This window comes from Amblyomma mixtum, chromosome 10 (genome assembly GCF_055824585.1).
Source record: "Amblyomma mixtum isolate Tamu chromosome 10, ASM5582458v1, whole genome shotgun sequence".
NCBI classification, from domain to species: domain Eukaryota; kingdom Metazoa; phylum Arthropoda; class Arachnida; order Ixodida; family Ixodidae; genus Amblyomma; species Amblyomma mixtum.
In genome coordinates, this window is record NC_143021.1 from 125,961,930 (window position 1) to 125,983,016 (window position 21,087).

General features: G+C 50.6%; 1 protein-coding gene across 1 annotated transcript in view; it reads left to right on the plus strand.

Annotated features, from left to right (window-relative positions):
- The window catches only part of LOC149326878 (uncharacterized), a 114,052-nt gene extending 95,201 nt beyond the window's left edge, over window positions 1-18,851 (plus strand). The window contains exons 7-8 of the mRNA XM_089564712.1: window positions 17,525-17,750; window positions 18,813-18,851. Coding sequence (XP_089420838.1) covers window positions 17,525-17,750; window positions 18,813-18,851 — 265 coding nt within the window. The remainder of the gene's footprint in view (window positions 1-17,524; window positions 17,751-18,812) is intronic.
- The last annotated feature ends 2,236 nt before the right edge of the window (window positions 18,852-21,087 follow it).

The following is a 21,087-nucleotide window of genomic DNA, read 5'->3' on the forward strand; positions in this document are numbered from 1 at the left end:
AGGTGCCAAACCTTAGTGCCTTGCTTTTTCCCTGTTCAATAGGGCCCCTGATATCTCGCTGTACTCGAGAAACAGCCGCGAAAAAGCGGCGTAACTATCCTCGTCCTTGAGGAAAAGCGACACGTCGTCGGCGTAGGCCGAAACTTTGATTTGGCCCTGGCCAGGCAGAGGGAAGCCGCGTATGGATGGACTGTCGTTAATGCGCCGGATGAGTGGATCCAGGCATAACACGAAGAATGTTGGGGAGAGAGGGCATCCTTGCCTTATGCCCCGGGTGACTGAGAAGGGAGCGCTCTGGTGGCCGTTTACGGAGAGATGAGCGTTCAGGTCTGCGTAAAGTAGGCGCAGCCTGCTGACAATTTGCGGCGGGAATCCGAAGGCTTCGAGGACTCCGAACAAATACGAATGTTCCACCCGATCGAATGCTTTCGCCTGATCGAGTGAAACAAAACACCCGGTGAAGCCCGTCCTGCTGGCAAATGTGAACAGGTCTCTAGTGAGTGTCAATGCAGAAAACACAGAGCGGTCAGGCACGCTGCTGGTTTGAGCACGGTGGATTAGTTGAGGCAGGATCGTCCGCATTCTTCTGTTTAGTAAAGATGCGACTATTTTGTAGTCTGTGTTTAAGAGGCTTATGGGCCGCCATGCTTGCGGGTCGGAGGGGTCACCGCCCGCTTTCGGAATGAGTATGATGCGGCATTCGCGGAAAGAATTTGGACGTAACCCATCTGCGAGAAAGCCGTTGACCATTTTCAGCAGTGCTCCTTGGATCTGGTAAAAAAACGTTGAATAAAAACTTGTTGGAATGCCGTCTGGACCGGGGGCAGAGGCTGCATTCATACTCTGCAGGATGGCGTGCAGCTCTTGGCTTGTGGCTGGTGCGCAAAGGTTTTCATGCAGCTCTTAAGCTACTCGTGGCAAGTTTCCAAAAAAACTTTGTAGAAGCCCGTCATAACCATCTTGAAGATTTAGCCAACTGTCCGTAGAGAACAGGTTCGAGAAGTGACTTGCAAAGATCGTGCAGATATCGGACGCGGTTTTGCTTTGGGTGCCGTCTGGGAGTGTCACGAAAAGCACACTAGCGGGAGCTAATTCCTCTGCCGTGCCTGCGCGTACGTGTCGTAGCAAAGCCGGGTCTGATATAGGCCGCCCGAGCTGGTGTGCACGACTAGCTGCCCGTGATGACTGACAGAGCAACACGTGGTAACGTGCTTTAAGTAGACTCAGGTAATCGCTCATGGCAAAGGTTAAGGGTGCTCCCCTTTGCACTATACGGATGCGCTTGAGGGTGTCGTTCAGTGCATGAGTTACCCGGCGTCTGCGGTCTTGACCGGCCGCCACCAGAGTTGCCTGTCAATGAGCCTTGAGTGTGTCCCATGAATCAGTCGCAACGAAGCTCTTGCACGATGCTGCCAACGCCGTACGCAGCGACGCCCCGCTTTCCGCGTCCGCCAGTAGGCTCGTGTCCATGCGCCACGTAACAGTACGTGGGGTGTCCTCACCAAAGTCGAGCCTGACTGACAAGGGGTGGTGATCGGAAATCACCGGCGTGCCTGCAGGGAACGCGAGAACTTCGCAGCTAACGACATAAGAAGCGAGCTCTGTTGGAAAATAGAATTTGTCTATCCGACTGGCTGACTGTGCTCTCTCAAACGTCGCTCCAAAGGCATCCCCGTGAAGCTGCACCCACGCGTCAGACAAGCGGAACTGAGTCACGAGATCGCGGAGCGCGGGGGCACCGCAATAACGGCGACCGTGACCCTGTCCGCGGACGTCACGGTCGATGTTAAGTATACAATTGAAGTCACCGACGATGAAAGTGGGGTAGGGATCAAGGAGGAATGAGTTGAGGCGCTCAAAAAAATCAGAACTACTAGTCTGCCGTGCTGGCGCATATACAACCAACGCACGTACCCGCCGCTGGTTTAGTGTGAAGTCGACCGCCAGAGTGCGGCAGTCCAGCCCGAAAGTGCAATGAGCACCCGCGCGCAGGCAGGGGTTTACAAAAACGACACCAACACCGCACATATGAAAATCAGTCAACGAAAAATAAGCAAAAAGAGAAAACCGGGTGGTGAAATTCAGCACATCAAGTGAAGTACGGAAGTTGCATTCCTGTAAAAACAGGATGTCGACGCCCCTAGCCCTGGCAAAGTGCATCACCTCTCTCTGTCTGTCTACGGATTGAAATCCCCGAACATTCAGGGAGAGGAGATGCACAACCGCCATGACTGCCAAGAGCACCGACGGCATAGCATACAACACATAAAGAGCGCTGCCATGGGCGGCGCTTGGCGCGCGCGGCACTTTTTTGCTAGAACGTTCGTTAACAGTCCCCTCGGATTCCGATGATTGGGGGGTGGGCACGCTTGTAGTCGGGTCTTGAGAAGTCCATATTTTCGGGGTCGTTAGCGCTTGTGGCCTTGCTCACCGGTTGCTGCGTGGTCTTTGCGACGCTCGCAGCTGAAGCTGATGCCGACGCCAGGGTCGCCGATGGGAGGGTGTGGCTGGCTGGTGACGGGAAGCGCGCGTCGCCCGCACCTCGAGGAGTCGTCGGCCCTGACACCTGCTCGCACGTCAAGTCGCCTGTCAGGCGAAGCGGCGTGACTTTGTCTGGTACGTCCACCAGGTCGCCCGACGCCACGCTCGACTCGTCGCCGCTGCTCACGGTGTCGTAGGTGTCTGTGCTTGAAGCGGCGGCAAGGGCTCGGCGAAAACTGCAGCGAACGGCTCCACCTCGTTTGAAGGTGTTAGCAAGAAGTGGCCGGATTCTTTTCGAATAAAGAAAACTGATTTAAGACTTAACGATACAAGAATGAGATAACTGGATTACTGATACGTAGGAGGTTCGGCGGATCTGCAGAGTTGGGAGGGCCTCGCCGACGCGTCTCGTGTCGTCGGCGCCTCTCGGTCATCTCTCTTCCCAAGCTGCAGCGGTGGGGCTTTTATAGCCTGAGGAATGGTGGCCCCTCAGAACTGGCCAATCCAAAGGCAGCACTCGTCGGCAGTCCGAAAGGACCAACCAGCGACCGCGCGGCCAACCGCTTCAAATTTTGCCGCGCGCGGTGGCGTCCGGGAGAGGAGGAAACGGCGCCTCGCTGTCTGGCCTCTTGCGACAAGTCCAGGCGTGTTGATTGAAGATGCTTCTCCTTAGGACTTCGCTGCCGTAAGGCGCAGCATCGTGCCTTGTCAAGGGGGACGCTCGTAGGAGAAATGGTGCGGGGCGCCTCGTGGTCGCTGAGCAGGAGCGTTAAATGTCGTGTGCTGGCGTGTTGGGCCCGCGTGGCTCGTAAGAAATGTGAATGCTGACACGGCCTTTCCAAAATTTGCGCCTGTCCTCAGGCGCACGTTGTCGACAGCAATTCTTGGGCGTGCTGGGCGTTCTTCCCCGCGATTCTTGTGGCTTGCGTCCAGCTTGTTCGAATACGCCTTCGCTTCCATCTGGGGAGACGATGCGACTTGTGCGAAGTGCCGTGTTTGTCTCGTTCGTTTCGTTTCTTGGTACAGGGAGTCGGGCTTGTACCGTGATGCTCACCGATACCACTGCGTCGTCGTTTCCTCCTGGGGACGTGATACGATTTATGCGGACTGCCGTGTTTGTCTCGTTCGTAACGTTTCTTGGTCCAGGGAGTCCGGCTTGTTGGATCGTTCCGCATCCTGCCGCGCATTCGTCGCGGCGCTGGCTTTATGGATGAGCCAGCTCGTCTTGGCAATGGCTTCTGCATTGTAGTAACTGCAGCAGATGCGAAAGGTGCGCCGTGTCGTTGGAGGCACGTCTCGTGGCCAACTTGTGTCGGTAGTGGCTGCTGCACCGTAATATCCGTGGCTGGGGCGCGGGGTCCGTCGTGTCGTGGGGAGCCCGTTCCGTGGCTCGATCTCAGTGACACCGGCTGCTGCACCGTAGTGTCCGTGGCAGGGGCGCGGGGTCCGTCGTGTCGTTGGGAGCCCTTTTCGTTATCTGCTTGCGGTGACACCGGCTGCTGCACCGTAGTGTCCTTGGCAGGGGCGCCGGGTCCGTCGTGTCGTTGGGAGCCCGTTTCGTTATCTGCTTGCGGTGACACCGGCTGCTGCACCGTAGTGTCCGTGGCAGGGGCGCGGGGTCCGTCGTGTCGTTGGGAACCCTTTTCGTGGCCCGCTTGCGGCGGCACCGTAGTGTCCGTGGCAGGGGCGCGGGGTCCGTCGTGTCGTTGGGAGCCCTTTTCGTGGCCCGCTTGCGGCGGCACCGTGTGCTGGACCGTAGTGTCCGTGGCGGGGGCGCGGTGTCCGTCGTGTCGTTGGGAGCCCTTTTCGTGGCCCGCTTGCGGCAGCACCCTGTGCTGCACCGTAGTGTCCGTGGCGGGGGCGCGGGGTCCGTCGTGTCGTTGGGAGCCCTTTTCGTGGCCCGCTTGCGGCGGCACCGTGTGCTGCACCGTAGTGTCCGTGGCAGGGGCGCGGGGTCCGTCGTGTCGTTGGGAGACCTTTTCGTGGCCCGCTTGCGGCGGCACCGTGTGCTGCACCGTAGTGTCCGTGGCAGGGGCGCGGGGTCCGTCGTGTCGTTGGAAGCCCTTTTCGTTATCTGCTTGCGGTGACACCGGCTGCTGCACCGTAGTGTCCGTGGCAGGGGCGCGGGGTCATTCGTGTCGTTGGGAACCCTTTTCGTGGCCCGCTTGCGGCGGCACCGTGTGCTGCACCGTAGTGTCCGTGGCAGGGGCGCGGGGTCCGTCGTGTCGTTGGGAACCCTTTTCGTGGCCCGCTTGCGGCGGCACCGTGTGCTGCACCGTAGTGTCCGTGGCAGGGGCGCGGGGTCCGTCGTGTCGTTGGGAGCCCTTTTCGTTGCCGACCCGTGTCGACAGTGGCTGCTGGTCCGTGCTGTCACTCGTATCGTGTGACACTTGTCGTTGAGCAAGAAGCCTCCGCAGATGGTCTCTCTCGGCCAGCAGTCTTTCGAATTCCGCCCTCTCGGCTTGGCGGCGAGCGTTGTCGTCCATGATCCGCGTCACGAGGTCGTCCTTGCGGCCGCTGCACGAAAGTCCTCGGCATCGGAGCTTTTCCACCAGTTGTCGTTTCTTCAAGGTGGTCAGTGCGTTGCGTGCTCCCGATGCCAGAAGGGACAGAATGAGCGGGGACTCGAAGCTCACCGTCGGCGTTCTGCTGGGCTCCACGTTGTCGGCTCGGTCTTCGTTCAGGGGTGACGCCTCTGCAGATCCTGTCGGCTGCGCCATGTTAGCAAGAAGTGGCCGGATTCTTTTCGAATAAAGAAAACTGATTTATTTTAAGACTTAACGATACAAGAATGAGATAACTGGATTACTGATACGTAGGAGGTTCGGCGGATCTGCAGAGTTGGGAGGGCCTCGCCGACGCGTCTCGTGTCGTCGGCGCCTCTCGGTCATATCTCTTCCCAAGCTGCAGCGGTGGGGCTTTTATAGCCTGAGGAATGGTGGCCCCTCAGAACTGGCCAATCCAAAGGCAGCACTCGTCGGCAGTCCGAAAGGACCAACCAGCGACCGCGCGGCCAACCGCTTCAAATTTTGCCGCGTGCGGTGGCGTCCGGGAGAGGAGGAAACGGCGCCTCGCTGTCTGGCCTCTTGCGACAAGTCCAGGCGTGTTGATTGAAGATGCTTCTCCTTAGGACTCTGCTGCCGTAAGGCGCAGCATTGTGCCTTGTCAAGGGGGACGCTCGTAGGAGAAAGGATGCGGGGCGCCTCGTGGTCGCTGAGCAGGAGCGTTAAATGTCGTGTGCTGGCGTGTTGGGCCCGCGTGGCTCGTAAGAAATGTGAATGCTGACAAAGGCGTCCCCTCGCGCTGCTCCTCCACGGGCACCTCCGTCGCGGGGGCGGGCTCGGGCTCGCTCGGGCGGCTGGTCTTTGGGCCTGCGTCGGCAACAGGCGTCCGGACGGTTGGTGGGCTCCGCGTTTCTGCGGCCACGTTGTCCTTACTCGGTCCCTGCCTCGAGGTCCCTGCATAGGACCGTGGCCGCAGGCAGTCCGCTGTGGCGTGGCTTCCACCGCAGCGCCTGCAGGCCGCTCCGCATCCGGCCGTGTCGTGGCCGAACACCTCGCAGCGAGCGCACCGCGGCGTTCGACACGCCGCGCCGATGTGGCCGTCCTGCCCGCAGCGGGAACAGACCTTCCGGACGCCTCGGTAGTCAAACATGACGCGGTGGCCCTGGACGGTCAAGAAGTTCGGCACCGCCTGCTTTATCTCGATCCGGACCACGCGCGTCCCGTTGCCGACGTGACGACGGCCCTTGAGGACGGGATGGGTGATGTCAAGCACCTTGCCGTAGGAGCTCAGTGCCGCCGCCAGCGCCGCGTCTCCCACGAACAGCGGCACACGAAAAGCCGTCACGTGGACCACGGCAGGACCCACGCAGGCTACTGGGACGGAAGTGCCGTTCACATTGAAGGCGCCTTCCACGAGCATCTTCTCCGCCGCCGCAGCCGAGGCCATGGCGACGCAGAACTTCACGCCTCCATGGTGCTGGAGGCTCTCTAGCCCTTTCGGGCCGACAACCGACTCGATGCCGTCGACGATGTTGTCAGCAGTCGCGTCGGAAGTAACTGAAAACTGGAAACAGTGCGCCTTTGGGGGCGGCGCACGGAACACCGGAGGGGCAGCAGGTCCCGGGCCTCCCATGACGTCACGGGCGGCCGACTGGGCTGCTGCTTGAAGGTCTCGAAGTTGCCCGAGCACCGGCAAAGGCACGGCGCCTGGGCGGGGAGGCTGGTTGCGGAACCTCCGGGTCGCAGTGGATCCGGGGCCCGCCTGCACTTGTCGTTGAAACTTCTCAGGAAGCCAGCGCCGAAAAAAAAACTTCGCTGGTTCTGGACGAGCTCGGGCAGCAACTAGCGTGCTCGGCGGTCGTCGAACTACGAATGCCTGCTGCTCGCGGCATCGTTCAATTTAAAGCCGGCAAGGAAACTTCGAGATAACAGGTCGAGATCATCTAGAGTAATCTGGAAATACGTAGATGCAGCTCGGCATAGCTGCGATCAATCCAGATTAGTCCGGTCGCTTCTCGCTTCACGAACAAATATGATAACACCCCTTTCCTGCCACCTTGCGCGAACAAACGGACGCTACAATGATACGTGGCAATATGGCCATTATTGGTGGGCCGTGGCCCTGCCCCTGCCTCACGGGCATGTGGATGGTATGTGGACCTTGATATTCGCTGGCTTTGCTTGTACATCCAGTCTTAGTTTTGTTTGATTTTCGTTTTTTCATGTTTATTTTTATTTTTGCCATTCCTTTTTCTTTTCTCTACCTGTTATATTTCTATGTTTTAATTGTTTGTTTGATTTTTTTTAACTTTTCGCTCGTTCTATTTCCTTGCGTTATTACATGCCTTTTTGTCATTTACTTGATCCTCTTTTCTATTTCCGCTTTTTTATGTACCCCTTCTGCTTTCTTAAGCCCAGTATCTCCTGTTTGTTCGTTTTTTGTTTTTTTTTCTCCTCGCTTTCTTTTCCTGTCTCTTCTTTCTTCTTAAAGATCCCCGCACCTTCCCTTCTCCTGGCCGCCTGCGAGCCTGTCTGAAGAATCTGGGCATGCTGGACCCATCCCTGTGTCATGTTCATTTCGTACTTCTTAACCCTTCAGGGGCGTCTTGTTTTAAAAATCACTTTTCCCCGCCCATCATTTGTGCCTCTTTTTTTGTAATTGGTTTTTCTTAAATTTTCTCTTGGGCGTTGGCCCCTTTTCTTTTATGTTTAATTGGATCGCCTGCGATAACTTCTGGTTGGGTGCGGGCTTCCTCTCCAATTTTTGTTTATTTTATTTTATTTCTTGAGAGTTTAAAATAAAATGGTTGCTACGTTTTTTAATCTTTAAAATCTGATATGAATATTACGTAGGCTGGGCAACACGCATCTCATAAATACGGAGACTAAAACTCCGGACACGAACTGCAAAGCATGATGAATGAATTAGAGGCAGAGCAGAACGGTGGGGCTAAGAATTAACACCCAGAAAACGAAAGTAATGTTCAAAAGCCTAGCAAGAGAGCAGTAGTTCGCAATTGGTAGGCAGGGGCTGGAAGTAGAAAGCGAATATGTCTATTTTGGGCAGGTGGTGACAGCTGATCCCGATCACGAAAAGGAATAAAACTAGAAGAATGAGAATGGGGTGGAGCGCATATGGCAGGTTCTCTAAGATCATGAATGGCAGTTTACCAATATCCCACAAGAGAAAAGTATAAAACAGCTGTACCTTACCGGTACTCACCTATGGGGCAGAAAGGTGGAGGCTAACAAAGAGGGTTCAGCTTAAGTTAAGGACAACGCAGCGAGCTTTGGAAGCGGGTGAAGTGGGTGAGGTAACAAACGCGGGTTAATGACATCCTAGTCGAAATCAAGAGGAAGAAGTGGGCTTGGTCAGGGCATGTAATGCGAAGGCAAGATAATCGGTGGTCCTTAAGGGTAACGGAGTGGACTCCAAGATAAGCCAAACGTAGCAGGGAACGGCAGAAAGTTAGGTGGGCGGATGAGATTAAGAAGTTTGCAGGAATACGGTGACCGCAACTGGCGAAGGACAGGCTTAATTGGAGATACATGGGAGAGGCCTATGGCCTGCAGTGGGAGAAGTCAAGCTGCTGCTGATGATGATGAGGCTGGAACTTATGGAACGCTTTCTGCAGTTTTTCGTGCGGGTATGTTTTGACGTTTCCTAATTCATTGTTTTAGCCGTAGGGCCTCTTTATATGACGTGCACAGAACCGCAGGTGACACGCATGCGAGCCGAATCGCCTCGAAGCAGGTGAAAAGCTAAAGCTTGTAATAAGGGAGTAATTACACATTGACATCAACTCGAGCGCAGCCATACGGCTACAAAGAATAGCTAAACAGATTTCTCAGGAACTTCGTAGTTAAAGAAAAATTCCTCCAGGTTCGGGGTTCGAACCCGGGACCACCGCTTCATCAGAGCAGTCGCTCTACCAATTGAGCTGACAGGGACAGCAAGCGTATGGTAGAGAGCGAATTCATCAATAACTCGAAGTGGGAACAGTGTTGTTAAAATGTGTAGGGGAGCTGGTTCGATCCCGGCCGCGGTGGCCGAATTCCGATGAAGGCGAAATTCTAGAAGCCCGTGCACTGTGCGATGTCAGTGCACGTTAAAGAACCCCAGGTGGTCGAAATTTCTGGAGCCTTTCACTACGGAGTCCCTCATAGCCTGAGTTGCTTTGGGACGTTAAACCCCAATAAACCAACCAATGTTTAAGGAATCCCGCAAGGTAGAGTATATTTGAAATTAGGAAGTAATTACTCATTGACATCCACCTGAACGTAGCCATACGGCTGCAAAGGAAAGCTAAAAAGCTTTCTTAGAATCTTCGTTTTTAAAGAAAAACTCGACCTGGTCCGCGGTTCCAGCCCGTGAGCCCCGCTTCACCGGAGCAGTCGCTCTACCAACTGAGCTAACCGGGACGGCAAGCTATTGATAGGGCGAGAGCGAATTGATCACTAACTCGAAGTGGGGACTGTGTTGGTCATATGTTTAGGGGAATTCCTCAAGGTGAGGTGGATTTGAAATAAGTAAATAATCACTCATTGATATCTTCCCGAGTGCAACCTACGGCTACATAAGAACGCTAAACAGCTTTTTCTGAAACTTGGTATTTAAAGAATAACTTGTCCTGGTCGAGGTTTTGAACCCGGGACCACAGCTTCACTGCCGCAGTCGCTCTAATCTAAATCTACTTCACCTTGGGGGATTCCCCTAAACATTTGACGAACACAGTTCCCACTTCGAGTTATTGATAAATTCGCTTTCGCCCTGCCATAACCTTGCCGTCGCGGTTAGCTCAATACAACAAATTTCTTCGAGCTAACCGGGACGCCAAGGTTCTGGTAAGGTTTCCTGTTTCTTTCATGGTATTCACTTACATGGTTTTGTACAGAAAGGATATGAATATATATCCTTTCTGTACAAAACCATGTCAATAGATACCATGAAAGAAAAAAATAAGTCCCGGTTAGCTCAATTGGTAGAGCGACTGCTCTGGTGAAGCGGTGGTTTCGGGTTCGAACCGCAGACCAGGACGAATTTTTCTTTTACAACGAAGTTTCTGAGAAACCTGTTTAGCTTTCCTCTGTAGCCGTATGGCTGCGCTCGGGTGGATGTCAGAGAGTAATTAGTCGCTTATTTCGAATCTACTCCACCTTGGGGTATTCGCCTAAACATTCGAACAATGCAGACTGACACTTAGAGAACGAGGTATCAAGGTATGCACCGAGTCGTTGTGCGGTTCTGTCGTCGTGACGCACCCTTTTTTACTTTCTCGGCGGTTACCTTAATTAATATCAGCCGTTTCCCAGTGAGGGTATTGTCGATTTTCACAAACTCTAGCCAGCACCGCAGTTGATCCAAGATGGCTACCGTAAAGACGAATCCGTCTTTGATCAGCCTGGGCGCTTCAGCAAGTTCCAGAATGTCACCCTTTTTGAGTAAAGTTGAGCGGTTAGTTTTAGCTATTCAATTTGTATGGTTATGTAAAGCATAGAACCGATGACGTACTGTGGTTCGTCGACCTGTGTCTCAAAACATATGTTTGACCGCTTCCAGGGCGTTTTTGGCGATATCAAGACTGCCAGCGCTGAGTTCCTATACTAGGGGAAAGGAGAAAAAATGGACACGCATCTCGTGTTTAATGCTACACTGTTGCAGTTAATCAAGGCTACGAAATTACTGCAGAACACTGAAAGCCAAAAAGCTTCGGGATAGTTTCGCTTTTGATTGCCGTGTGCTCGAATTTCATTTTAGGTAGCTGGATGCCAGAATAATTAATGTATGACCATCAACTCATTCAAACAAGCAACGTCATTGTTTGTATAGATTCGTGAACAGGCTTCTTTAGAGAGCTGGAGAGATCTGCTGCGGAGGAAAATATAACGTACATGTGCTTTTTTAAGGGCGGTCTGCTCGTTCTTGTTTTAGAGCGCAGCTCTTTGGCGTCCGTTCCTGGGTTTCATGTCGTCGTCGGCGTCGGCCTCGTAACCAGCTCCGCCCCCAATGTCACGCTTTTCAATTGGTCGAAATGCTCGTGACGTCACAGTGCGCGAATTTCAAATGGGGCCAATTGTACTTTGGCTAGTAACCATGCAACCAATCAAAGGGATCGTATAGTGATGCTGCAACTAAGTTGGACTGAGTTTAGTTAATTGCTTAATTAATCAATTAGCCTAATTAATATAGAGGAGAATTAAGAGGTCAGAAGAAAAGAAAAGAAAGACGCGCGCCGCAGCGACAACAGCGTCCGCGGAAGGAGACGCTGCTGAAAAAAACATAAGTACGAAGCCGCGTTCCCTCCACCACCACGCACTTCCCCACTCAGTAAGACGTTGCTCGTTTCATATACGTTGTGTCGAACATCCTAGACAGTTCCAACAATTGACAGGTTAATGACAGAACACGATGGATAGAAATGCAATAATATAAATATGAAATAGCCTAATTAACCTTCCTAGTTAGACCGCATAAATCAATAAAACCGAGAACAAAATTGGTCGAGTTGGGGAATCGAACCAGGGTCTCCGGAGTGCGATACGAGCACGCTAGCTACTCCGTAATGCCAGCTGAATGGTTTGGAATGAACAAAGGCGCGTCTAGCTAATACGGCGTCTTCGTTCACTCCCATCTTCCCCCTTTCCCTTACGGCGAGGTGCAGGTGTCCACCCAGATATGCGAGAGAGAGAGATACATTTCCTTTCCTCATAAAATAAATTTACAGTCCAGCAAGGCGTACAGCCGAATTGGCGATGGCGTTCTGTGGACTCCCTGGCAGCGTTGCAAGACGCTGTCGCGTTCCACTCTTACAGGCGAAGTTTAACATGTTAACCACACATCAGTAACACACGCAGACAGCCAATGGACGCGTCATTCGCTGGCAGCACTTGATTCATCATTCACAACCACATTCTGACGAAGGCCGTTCCACGGTCGAAACGTCAATAAAGTATTTCAAGTGTTTCAAACGTTGGTCCTTGCCGCACATGCCAAGGACGTACACCACGATCACATTCTGCGCCATTCCTCTGTACTTTGCTTTGCTGAAACCTGGATGGATCCCGAAGAGCCTCTCGAAATCATACATCTCCTATACTGCTGTGGTGCTCGCAGAGACCACAACAGAGCGGCGGGAGTCGCTATCTACATGCGCACAGGTCTCTCTGCAATACCAGTCGAAATGTTTGGCACGTCACATGAAGTTGGCGAACTGTGCGCCGCAAAGTTGCCCAACGGCTTGCTGGTAGTAGCTGCCTACTTCGCCCCTACCGCACTCACGAAAGACGTCGTGCACTTCCTGCAACTCGCATTAACCGTCCATCGATCCACACCGATGTTAGTAGTGGGGGACTTTAATGTTGACATAAAGACAAACAGCAATTTCCTAACACTTATGCGGGAGAACATCCCGTTCCTCTCGCTCGTAGCGCGTCCCACGGCTGTGACAATCTCGCGAGGCACTTGTATAGATCTCGTCTTTGAGAATCAAGCATTGGTGTACCAAGTCGAACATATATCAGTCTATTTCTCCGACCACAAAGCTTCCTTCATGACTGTCAAGAACTGTTAGTGGAGTCTTTGTTAAAGGAATACGTGTGAAAAATAAAAAAAAAAATTCTGTGATAGCGCATACATTTGTTGCTCGATTTCTTTGCCTCAATCTATCGAAAAGGTGAAACAGCTTATTTGCTGCGCTCAAATTTCGCATTAGGAAGTAACGTAATCGTCGGTAATTTTTTTCATTTCTATTCAGCGCCGCTTCGGCCCAAGCACCATCCATAAATGCCAATATACCTGCAGTAAAATTTTGTTTGTGTTGCTATTAACAGGACGAATCGAGCACTACGATGCAAGCCTGCTCAGTGCTGTACGTTGCGGCGTGAATTCGATGCCATCGAGTCGGCTAGTGCCTTCGAAGGAGATATGGCGCGCGCAGTAGACACTGACTCCTGACCCTGCTCTCATTTGCACGTAGACCTGTTTCCCAGGCGTGAAATGGCGATCGGCTATAGCGTGTAAACCAATTCCTTGCTGGCCAGATAATTCATCATGCCTCGCCACTTTACTTTTTTTCTTGCTCGCTGACGTTCTTCTCAAATGCTCTCGTCTATCGCCGCTTCGGTCTCGTAGCTTTGAGTGTTTATTTGGCTGTTCGCGAAACACTGATGTTTAGAATGAACAGACATAAAACTGCAGAGAATGTTTACTACATTCGAATAACTGCGAAAGAGGGGATTTGTGCTGCGTAGCAGATGACGTGCGTGCAGCGCCGCGGAACGCAGTGCTCGCACTTCGCGAGCTGCGAACAGACAACGATTGTGTTCTCGTTTGCTGCCCATCGGATAAGCGCTTCCGCACTAATATAAAATGAAGAGCGGAAAAATACCAATGGCGGTATTTTAACTACACCTGTGCTGTTGCACCTTGCTTTAAGTAATTCTCTATCTCCTTCTCGGTGGATTGATGTTACGTCGTGCGGCCTTAGCATCGTGACGTTGTTATGTAACCACATTTAGAGATTTCAGCCGCGCAACTTGCGCGAAGATCATGATGCCATTTCAGTAGACATATGGACGCCCTCTGCCGCGGGTACCTCGGGAGATCTACCCACAAAAGGCAACACTTTCCTAGCGCCATGTACACCCCGTTCTGCTGAAATAAATTCTTCGTCAGCTTCAGGCCTCGTTCATCTCCTGTGGGGCAGACACATGGAGGCTATGGAAAGAGAAATGATAGCTGTATGGTTAAGAGACCGGATGCAGGCAGTGTTGGGGAGAGAACGAACGCCGGCTAATGATATTCTAGTAGAATTCAAGAGGAAGAATTGTGGTCCGGAAGGTCATGTAACACTAAAGCAAGATAACCGCTAGAACTTAAGGGTAACGGAGTGGATTCCAAGAGAAGGCATGCGTAGCGGCGGGCGGTAGAAAGTTAGGTGGGCGGATGAGGTTTAGAATTTTGCGATGGTACGGTGGCCGAGTTGGCAAAGAACAGGGTTGATTGGAGAGACATGGGAGAGTCCTTTACCCTGCGGTCGGCTTAGTCAGGCTGATGACGATGATGATGAGGAAGGAAACCATTGTGACCGCAAATATTATATGCCTTGAGGAGATATCTCAGAATATTATTGCTTGTACATCTTTACTATCTGCATCTACCTCTAAGCACTCACTTGTGACATTTCTTTGCGGTGCGAACTGGTATTAAAAAAGGAAAAACTGCAGTACCCGGCGTATAAGACAACTAAAGTGGCTGTTTGGGCTTGTTGGTGAGTTATCATGGCTAAAGAGTGCTGCGCGAAAAGACAGGGACAAACGAAGAAGTGGACAGGACAGGCGCTTAAGGACAGCGCCTGTGCACTTCTTCTCTTGTCCTTGTCTTTTCGCGCTGCATTCTTTAAATATAGAACAACGTACTGCAGCCTAGAGATATTCCTTTCGCCACGCCCACAAAAAAAAAAAAAACTTACAGAGGCACTTGATCTACTGACGTACTTTAAATGAAAACTATTGTTTTTTCAATTATAGTTTAAATAAAAACCATTGTTTTTTTTTCAAATTATAGTACCCTTTTATTTTTATTTTTAGTTTTATTTTTATTCCTGTCGGATGACACTTCCATATTGAGCGATATTTTGGCTCCATTCGGTTTGCGCTACTCGGCAAGCCGCGAAAGCTGCTCTCGCTTAGTTTCCAGAGATGCAAAGCGTTTCTTTCTTGAAGCGGCCACAAGCTCCTCCCACTTCGTACCGCTGCATTTCCTTCAGCATGAATCTGGCCGTTTTGTATGCGACAGCATTAATGGTGACAAACCAGTGTAATTGCGGCCATCGGCGATGTGTCGAAGATTTCTGGATTGCACGAGAGTATCGTGAGGTCACAACCGCATGAACTCGCGGGGGTAATTCAAACACCCGTCAATGAGATCACCCTGAAGACGTCAGCATACAATTCCTCAATGTTCTGTAAGGCCGCAACGTCATGCCATCACTTTTGTGCAGTGTCTCTGAAAAAAAGAAATCAGCTGAGGTAAAATAAACAATGGTTTAGCCGGAACTCGAACCGCTGCCGCTCGGCAACTCAGGGGCGCTTTTTTTTCGTTATTGCATAGAAATAGTGCCGAAAAGAAAATGTAAGCACGCTTACGCCACAAAACACACACATGTATCTAGATAGGGGAGCCAGCAAGGCGACTCTTGCAGGGCAGCATATATTCCCCGCACGAAAGCGCACTGCTCACGAAACAAAGATTTCGACGAGCGTGGTGATTCGGCGTTGCGGTCCCTCATGCTGCTCTTCGCGAGGCCAATTAGCCCCAGCAGCATCAATTGATCATATGGCACAGCACAGCTTTTATCCATAGGCAAAAAACAGATGCTGTAGGGTGTGATGTCAAGGTCCATCTAATTGTTCATTGTAATATGTCCCAGAAGAACACAACATCAATGCCCCGGTTAGGCTTAAGTTAATAGAGCCGTTGTGTGTCCTATGGTAAAAAAAATAAAAGGTATTCAAACTATAAAACAAAAATACAGCAGTGCCCTAAATGCAACCAGATATTGAAACAGTATCACAAGCCGATGAGGAGACCCAGTAATGCTTTCCTTGGAATTTTCGCACTCTTCATATGCAGTAATTCTGGACAAAAGCATTTTTCAGCGGCGAAATCTTTTATCAAAGCATATTTTTAATATATTTTAAGATTTCACTGTAACAATCATTATATCTGCAGATCACTCAATGGCAGTCTTGCCCTTGTTTTTCTATTCACGGTTTTGCTATCGTCAAAAGCGTTGCCCATTTCTTTTGTATGGCAGTCTTAACTGTTAGATGCGATCGATGGAAACACTTTAACATAAAAAATTTCCAACATATCAAAATAATGGACCATTGCCTTCAAGTCATCCAATTAAACTGTCTTACAATTTTCCAATTCTGGATTTTTTTTCCCGCGAAACCAAGACATTTAGTAAAACACGTGGCGGGGCTACTTGGTTATGCATTTTCTTTCGTTAAAATTTAAGCAGCGCTAACTTTTAGGAAGAATACACAGAGGACATGACAGGACGGGCGCTGACTCCAGCTATGTTTATTGAACACGTTTTCGTAGAACATATAAGAAAAGACGACCGTGAGCGCATGCGCATCTGCGACAGACCACAAAAGGAAAGGCCAAGATGACAAAGATGACAGCAAAGGTAGATTAATGTGGGCGCACACATTTCGTCCCTTATTTTTAAGCAATATGAATTCGCTGGCATGCAGGGAGACAGAAGTGGTGCTGACACACATGTCGCCTTTTGACTTGATGAAAAATGCTTCGGATAATTCCCGAGCTAATCTATCTTTGCTCCTGGTTAGAATTTTGATTTTGTCAAGCCGTGGCTCACAGTTCTCATCGTTTTGGTCCTTGCAAGAACGGCAATGGGCGTGTAGATTCAGGCATGAGTCTGATGCGTTTCTCAAACTTCGTTCATGTTCCCTGGCACGTTCGTTGACACAACGCCCTGTCCGGCCAACGTACACTTTCCCACAAGAAAGGGGGATCCGGTGTGCCACGGGTGTGGTCTATGAGATCCCCGTTTCTTGTGGCAAAGTGTACGTTGGCCAGACAGGGGGATGTGTTAACGAACGTGCCAGGGAACAAGAACGAAGTTTGGGAAACGCATCAGACTCATGCCTGAATCTACACGCCCATTGCCGTTCTTGCAAGGACCAAAACAATGAGAACTGTGAGCCACGGCTTGACAAACTCATAATTCTAACCAGGAGCAAAGATAGATTAGCTCGGGAATTATCAGAAGCATTTTTCATGAAGTCAAAAGACGACATGTGTGTCAGCACAACTTCTGTCTCCCTGCATGCCAGCGAATTCAGATTGCTTAAAAATAACGGACGAAATGCGTGCGCCCACATTAATCTACCTTTGCTGTCATCTTTGTCATCTTGGCCTTTCCTTTTGTGGTCTGTCGCAGATGCGCATGCGCTCACGGTCGTCTTTTCTTATATGTTCTACGAAAAACGTGTTCAATAAACATAGTTGGAGTCAGCGCCCGTCCTGTCATGTTCTCTGTGTATTCGTCCTAAAAGATAGCGCTGCTTAAATTTTAACGAAAGAAACCTAGACATGTACGCATTTACCGGCTTTCCTAACAAAACTTAGTTCGTTGCTTCTTTTTCCTACAGCGCAGTAACATACTTATGCCCCATTTTGACGGAAAATTACTTAGAAAAGTAGCGCCGAACCGGGACAAAATGTTAAAGAAACATAGAGGATCAAGTGGTCGTATTAGAATTATAATTTGTCCAACCGTGTAAACTGGCATGCGTTCCTAATGAAGTTAGCAATCGTCAGCGAATATGCAATAACATTCTAAAAAAAACATTCATGAGACGGCGCCAGCCGTTGTTTCGGTGTCCAGTGATATTTGTCGACTAAAACGCAAAATCGCTACTCAGTTACCGAACCAAGAGGCTCTCTCGGCGGCTGCGCCATGCTTGCCATCACACGGCGTCTACAGGGCATGCCTTTGTTTCAGGGTGTACGTGAACATCCACCAATCTAACCACAAGATCAGTAGGGAGTTCAATGTTGGCAACACGAAGAACGGTGACCTGGTCACCTGCAATATCCGGATGACTACGAAATACTTCTTGATATTGTTCTCTTTCTCCGCCAAGCCTACTCCAGTGGAGCCTGATGATGTATTTCACCTACTTCAGGTGGATTTCTCCGGCAATCTGACCGTGCGGCGCGCAACCTACGTAAGTCTGCGTGATGTGATAATTCATTGCATGCAGCATATTGCAATAGTGCATTGTTACATTCTACAGCTCTCGGTGTGCTTTGTTATTATTACTGATGTTGTTAGAACAACAAGGTTGCGTTAGTTTGCTGTCACGCAGTCGCCTCACGAATTTATGCGTAAACCGTTACGTCACCGGCTGCTGTGGTCCCCTCTTTCCTACGGCACGATTTGGCCCATTTTGTCATAATAACATTAAACGTTACCTCTGAAACACGACGTGTTTGGGCAGCAGACTGGTACTAGTTATGCAGTTCATTTGCCATCCGCTTGTAGCATAAGTTGGCGCGAACAACGAGAATTGTCTAACAAAAGGTAAAAACAGCGCTATATTTAAAACAAACCACACCTAAAGACGGACAGGACGGGCGCTGTCCTTTCCGCCTTTCTTTGTGGTTTGTGTTATATTTAGCGCTGCTTTTACATTTTGTTGGACAATGCTCCAACAAGTAGCCCAGCAAGATGTACTGTTGAGTAACGAGCTTGTCAGTGTACGGTTTGTTAATGTTAGGTTCAGTTGTACCGCTAATGACGGGTGGTCTGGCATCGCAGTAATCGTCAGCCACATGTCCCCAACGCCAGACCAGTTCTATCCTAGTTCTCGGCCTATCCGAGTTGGAAGGTGCGCTAGAGGCCTCCTTGCCGTAGAGCAGCAACTGCACGTGCAAAGATGAGCTGCAACGGATGATGTGGTCAAAAAACGTCATGAAGTAAGGTAAGGCCACAGGTCTTGTGAGGCTGCCCGGGAAATTTTGCATTCAATTCTGTTCCCACAAATCTGAACTCTGGTGACCGACGAGTGGCCACAGTGCTGTAATGTACGAACCAGGAACTACGTGTTTAGAATGCGTGGGTGAAAGTCAAGTCGGCAGCAAGAAACGTGTCTCTCTCTCTCTCACTCTCTCTCAGGATGAGCTAAAGTGGGAAGCACTGTTGTCCAAGGTGTGTGCGGGTGCTCCTTGGAGCATTGTCACATTTTGGAAGGTGTTCAGGCTGACAGGTTGTTTTTGCCTGCATGCAGAAGAGCCCAGGGACTGTGGCATCAGCTTGCCGAATGTGAAGTGGCGTCGTAGATGGCGCCTGTCGCACTATTGAAACTTGATGCTAGGACTTGACAAACTGCAACTGATGCGTGTCCTGGTATGCTGATGCCTCGGAAGGATGTACTAGAGGAAGAGGTTGATGTAGATAGATTGTGGTCTCAGGCATGAACAACGAGGTCGCTAGGCAGCCTAGCAACTAGAATCCCCGGGTTGCGAACGGGTTTACTGTTGACTGGTTCAGCTACATGAAAATTTACGGGTCGTGCGGTGTTCTGCCTGTCATCGAGCAGCTTGCCTGGATGCCGGTGTAAGGCGCTACGGATACAGCGGAAACCAGTCGAACTCATCACGCTAAATTCTGAACTGCGGAGGCTCCGAGAAGGGTCACTCGCAGACCTGGGAAACATCGGCGGGCCTGGCTTAGACAATAAAGCTCTTCGTATCTAGTTAATTCGACTTCCATTAATTCAGAGCATTGTCTAATTGACACCCCAAATCTTGGTAGCTTAAATGAAATTATATTTACCCACACTCTTCTCAAGATCACTCCAACGACGCGTAATGTGTGTGCATTTGTGGCAGTCACTGCCTAACAGGCAAGACATAGCTTTTAAAGACATCAGGAGTGAAACCAGATTTGTAGCAATGTACATGCGCGATAACTTCTTGTTTAGAGCGCTCATCCACTCAAAAATTACACGTGTATACTCCCTGGCGCTTCGTTCAAGTTATCTAGACAGGTATGTGGACGACTGCACTACTTTATGGCGTTCCATTATGATAAGTCGAACGCTTTTCGCGGCACTTAAATGAAATTGGAGAGACAATGGGGCTCGCATCAGCCCGAGGGGGTGATGACGCTGGTAAAAACATCGACACAAATGGCGCCTATGTCCAAACGAACTGTAAAGAGCCATACTCATCACTATGATCATCAGTTGAGAAGCTACGACATGATGTCCTCTAGTTTTGTGCGAAGCTCTTGCATTTCCTTACGTGTTAACATTGTTTCCGGCTCCTGGTCGCTGCCAGCGTTTTTTTTGTCTGGGCCGCTATAGTCGTTTGCTTCACACCTTGAGCACTGGCACATGACAATTTGTTTTCGCGGTGTGTGCGCGCCTGCTTGAGTGCGTGCGTGGATAGGAGTGTGGGAGGCTGCTCATGCCCGGAGTATTCCGAAAGGCTTATAAACTAGTTCTTCCACCCCTGTGCACGAACTGCACCATTAGGTGGAAATGTGAACAAATAATTATTGCTACTCAAAATTTGTCTTTAGAAACAATAAAAAGTCACATTTCATCCAGAAGTAAATTTTTGTTGCTGGATGTAAGGTGGGGTTTATTCGGAGAAGCTTCTTAACGGGAGCAGGGCCAACAGCAGTCCGAGGTCAGCTAGTAAAGACAGGAGCGTGCACCAGACGATGGCCATGCGGCTCGCACGTATGCCCGGAGTCTTCCTTACAATGATCCCAGGCACGAGCGTACGTACCTCGAAACTAAATGTACATGCCACGCCAGCAGTAGCGAATACGGAGGTGCGTGTAAATCTTGAAAAGGCCGGCGTTATCGCATTGCAAGTAAGCGCTTAAACATCAGCAGATATAGGACCGGCGGTGGTGAGGAATGACGAGGAGCCATTTTCGCACATCAGAGTGAGAATTCTGGCGATAAAGCAGGTTATCTCAGATTTCAAAATGTGAAGCTTGACGGCGCAGGGTTCGGGATGGGGTAACCGCCGATGGGTCGTAAAGTCGAGAAGAGCACGAATCCTGGGTTGCTTGCACTGTTCAGAACGCAGGTCACTGATGGTAGGAGACGGCGTAGTGGCTTCGATTTCACAGAGCCTGGCAAGTTCGGTGGGTAGCGGGGAGCGAGACAAGGTGTCGGTGTCCTCATGCTTGCGGCCCGACCGGTAGACAATTCGGATATTATATTGTAACAGTTGTTACAATGAAAGGGAGCTGCAGCGGCTGGACGAGGGCACCGAGAGCTGGAACGAGGGCATCAGAAAACGGACCTACACTTCAGCGTCGTCTACTACTACCGATTGCGCTCTCTTTCTTCTTCTACCACGTGTCACAGCCCCCTCCTCTGCAGCATCGCCCCGATGCGGTGCTACCGTCAGACAGAATAGAGGGAAGAAAAAGAGTTCAAGAGTTAGGATGAATGGATGGAAAAAACTTTATTCTTAATAAATTTAAACTGTTCTTGACCCCTACGGGTCACTGGGTGCCGTGGTCGATCCTTGGTCCAG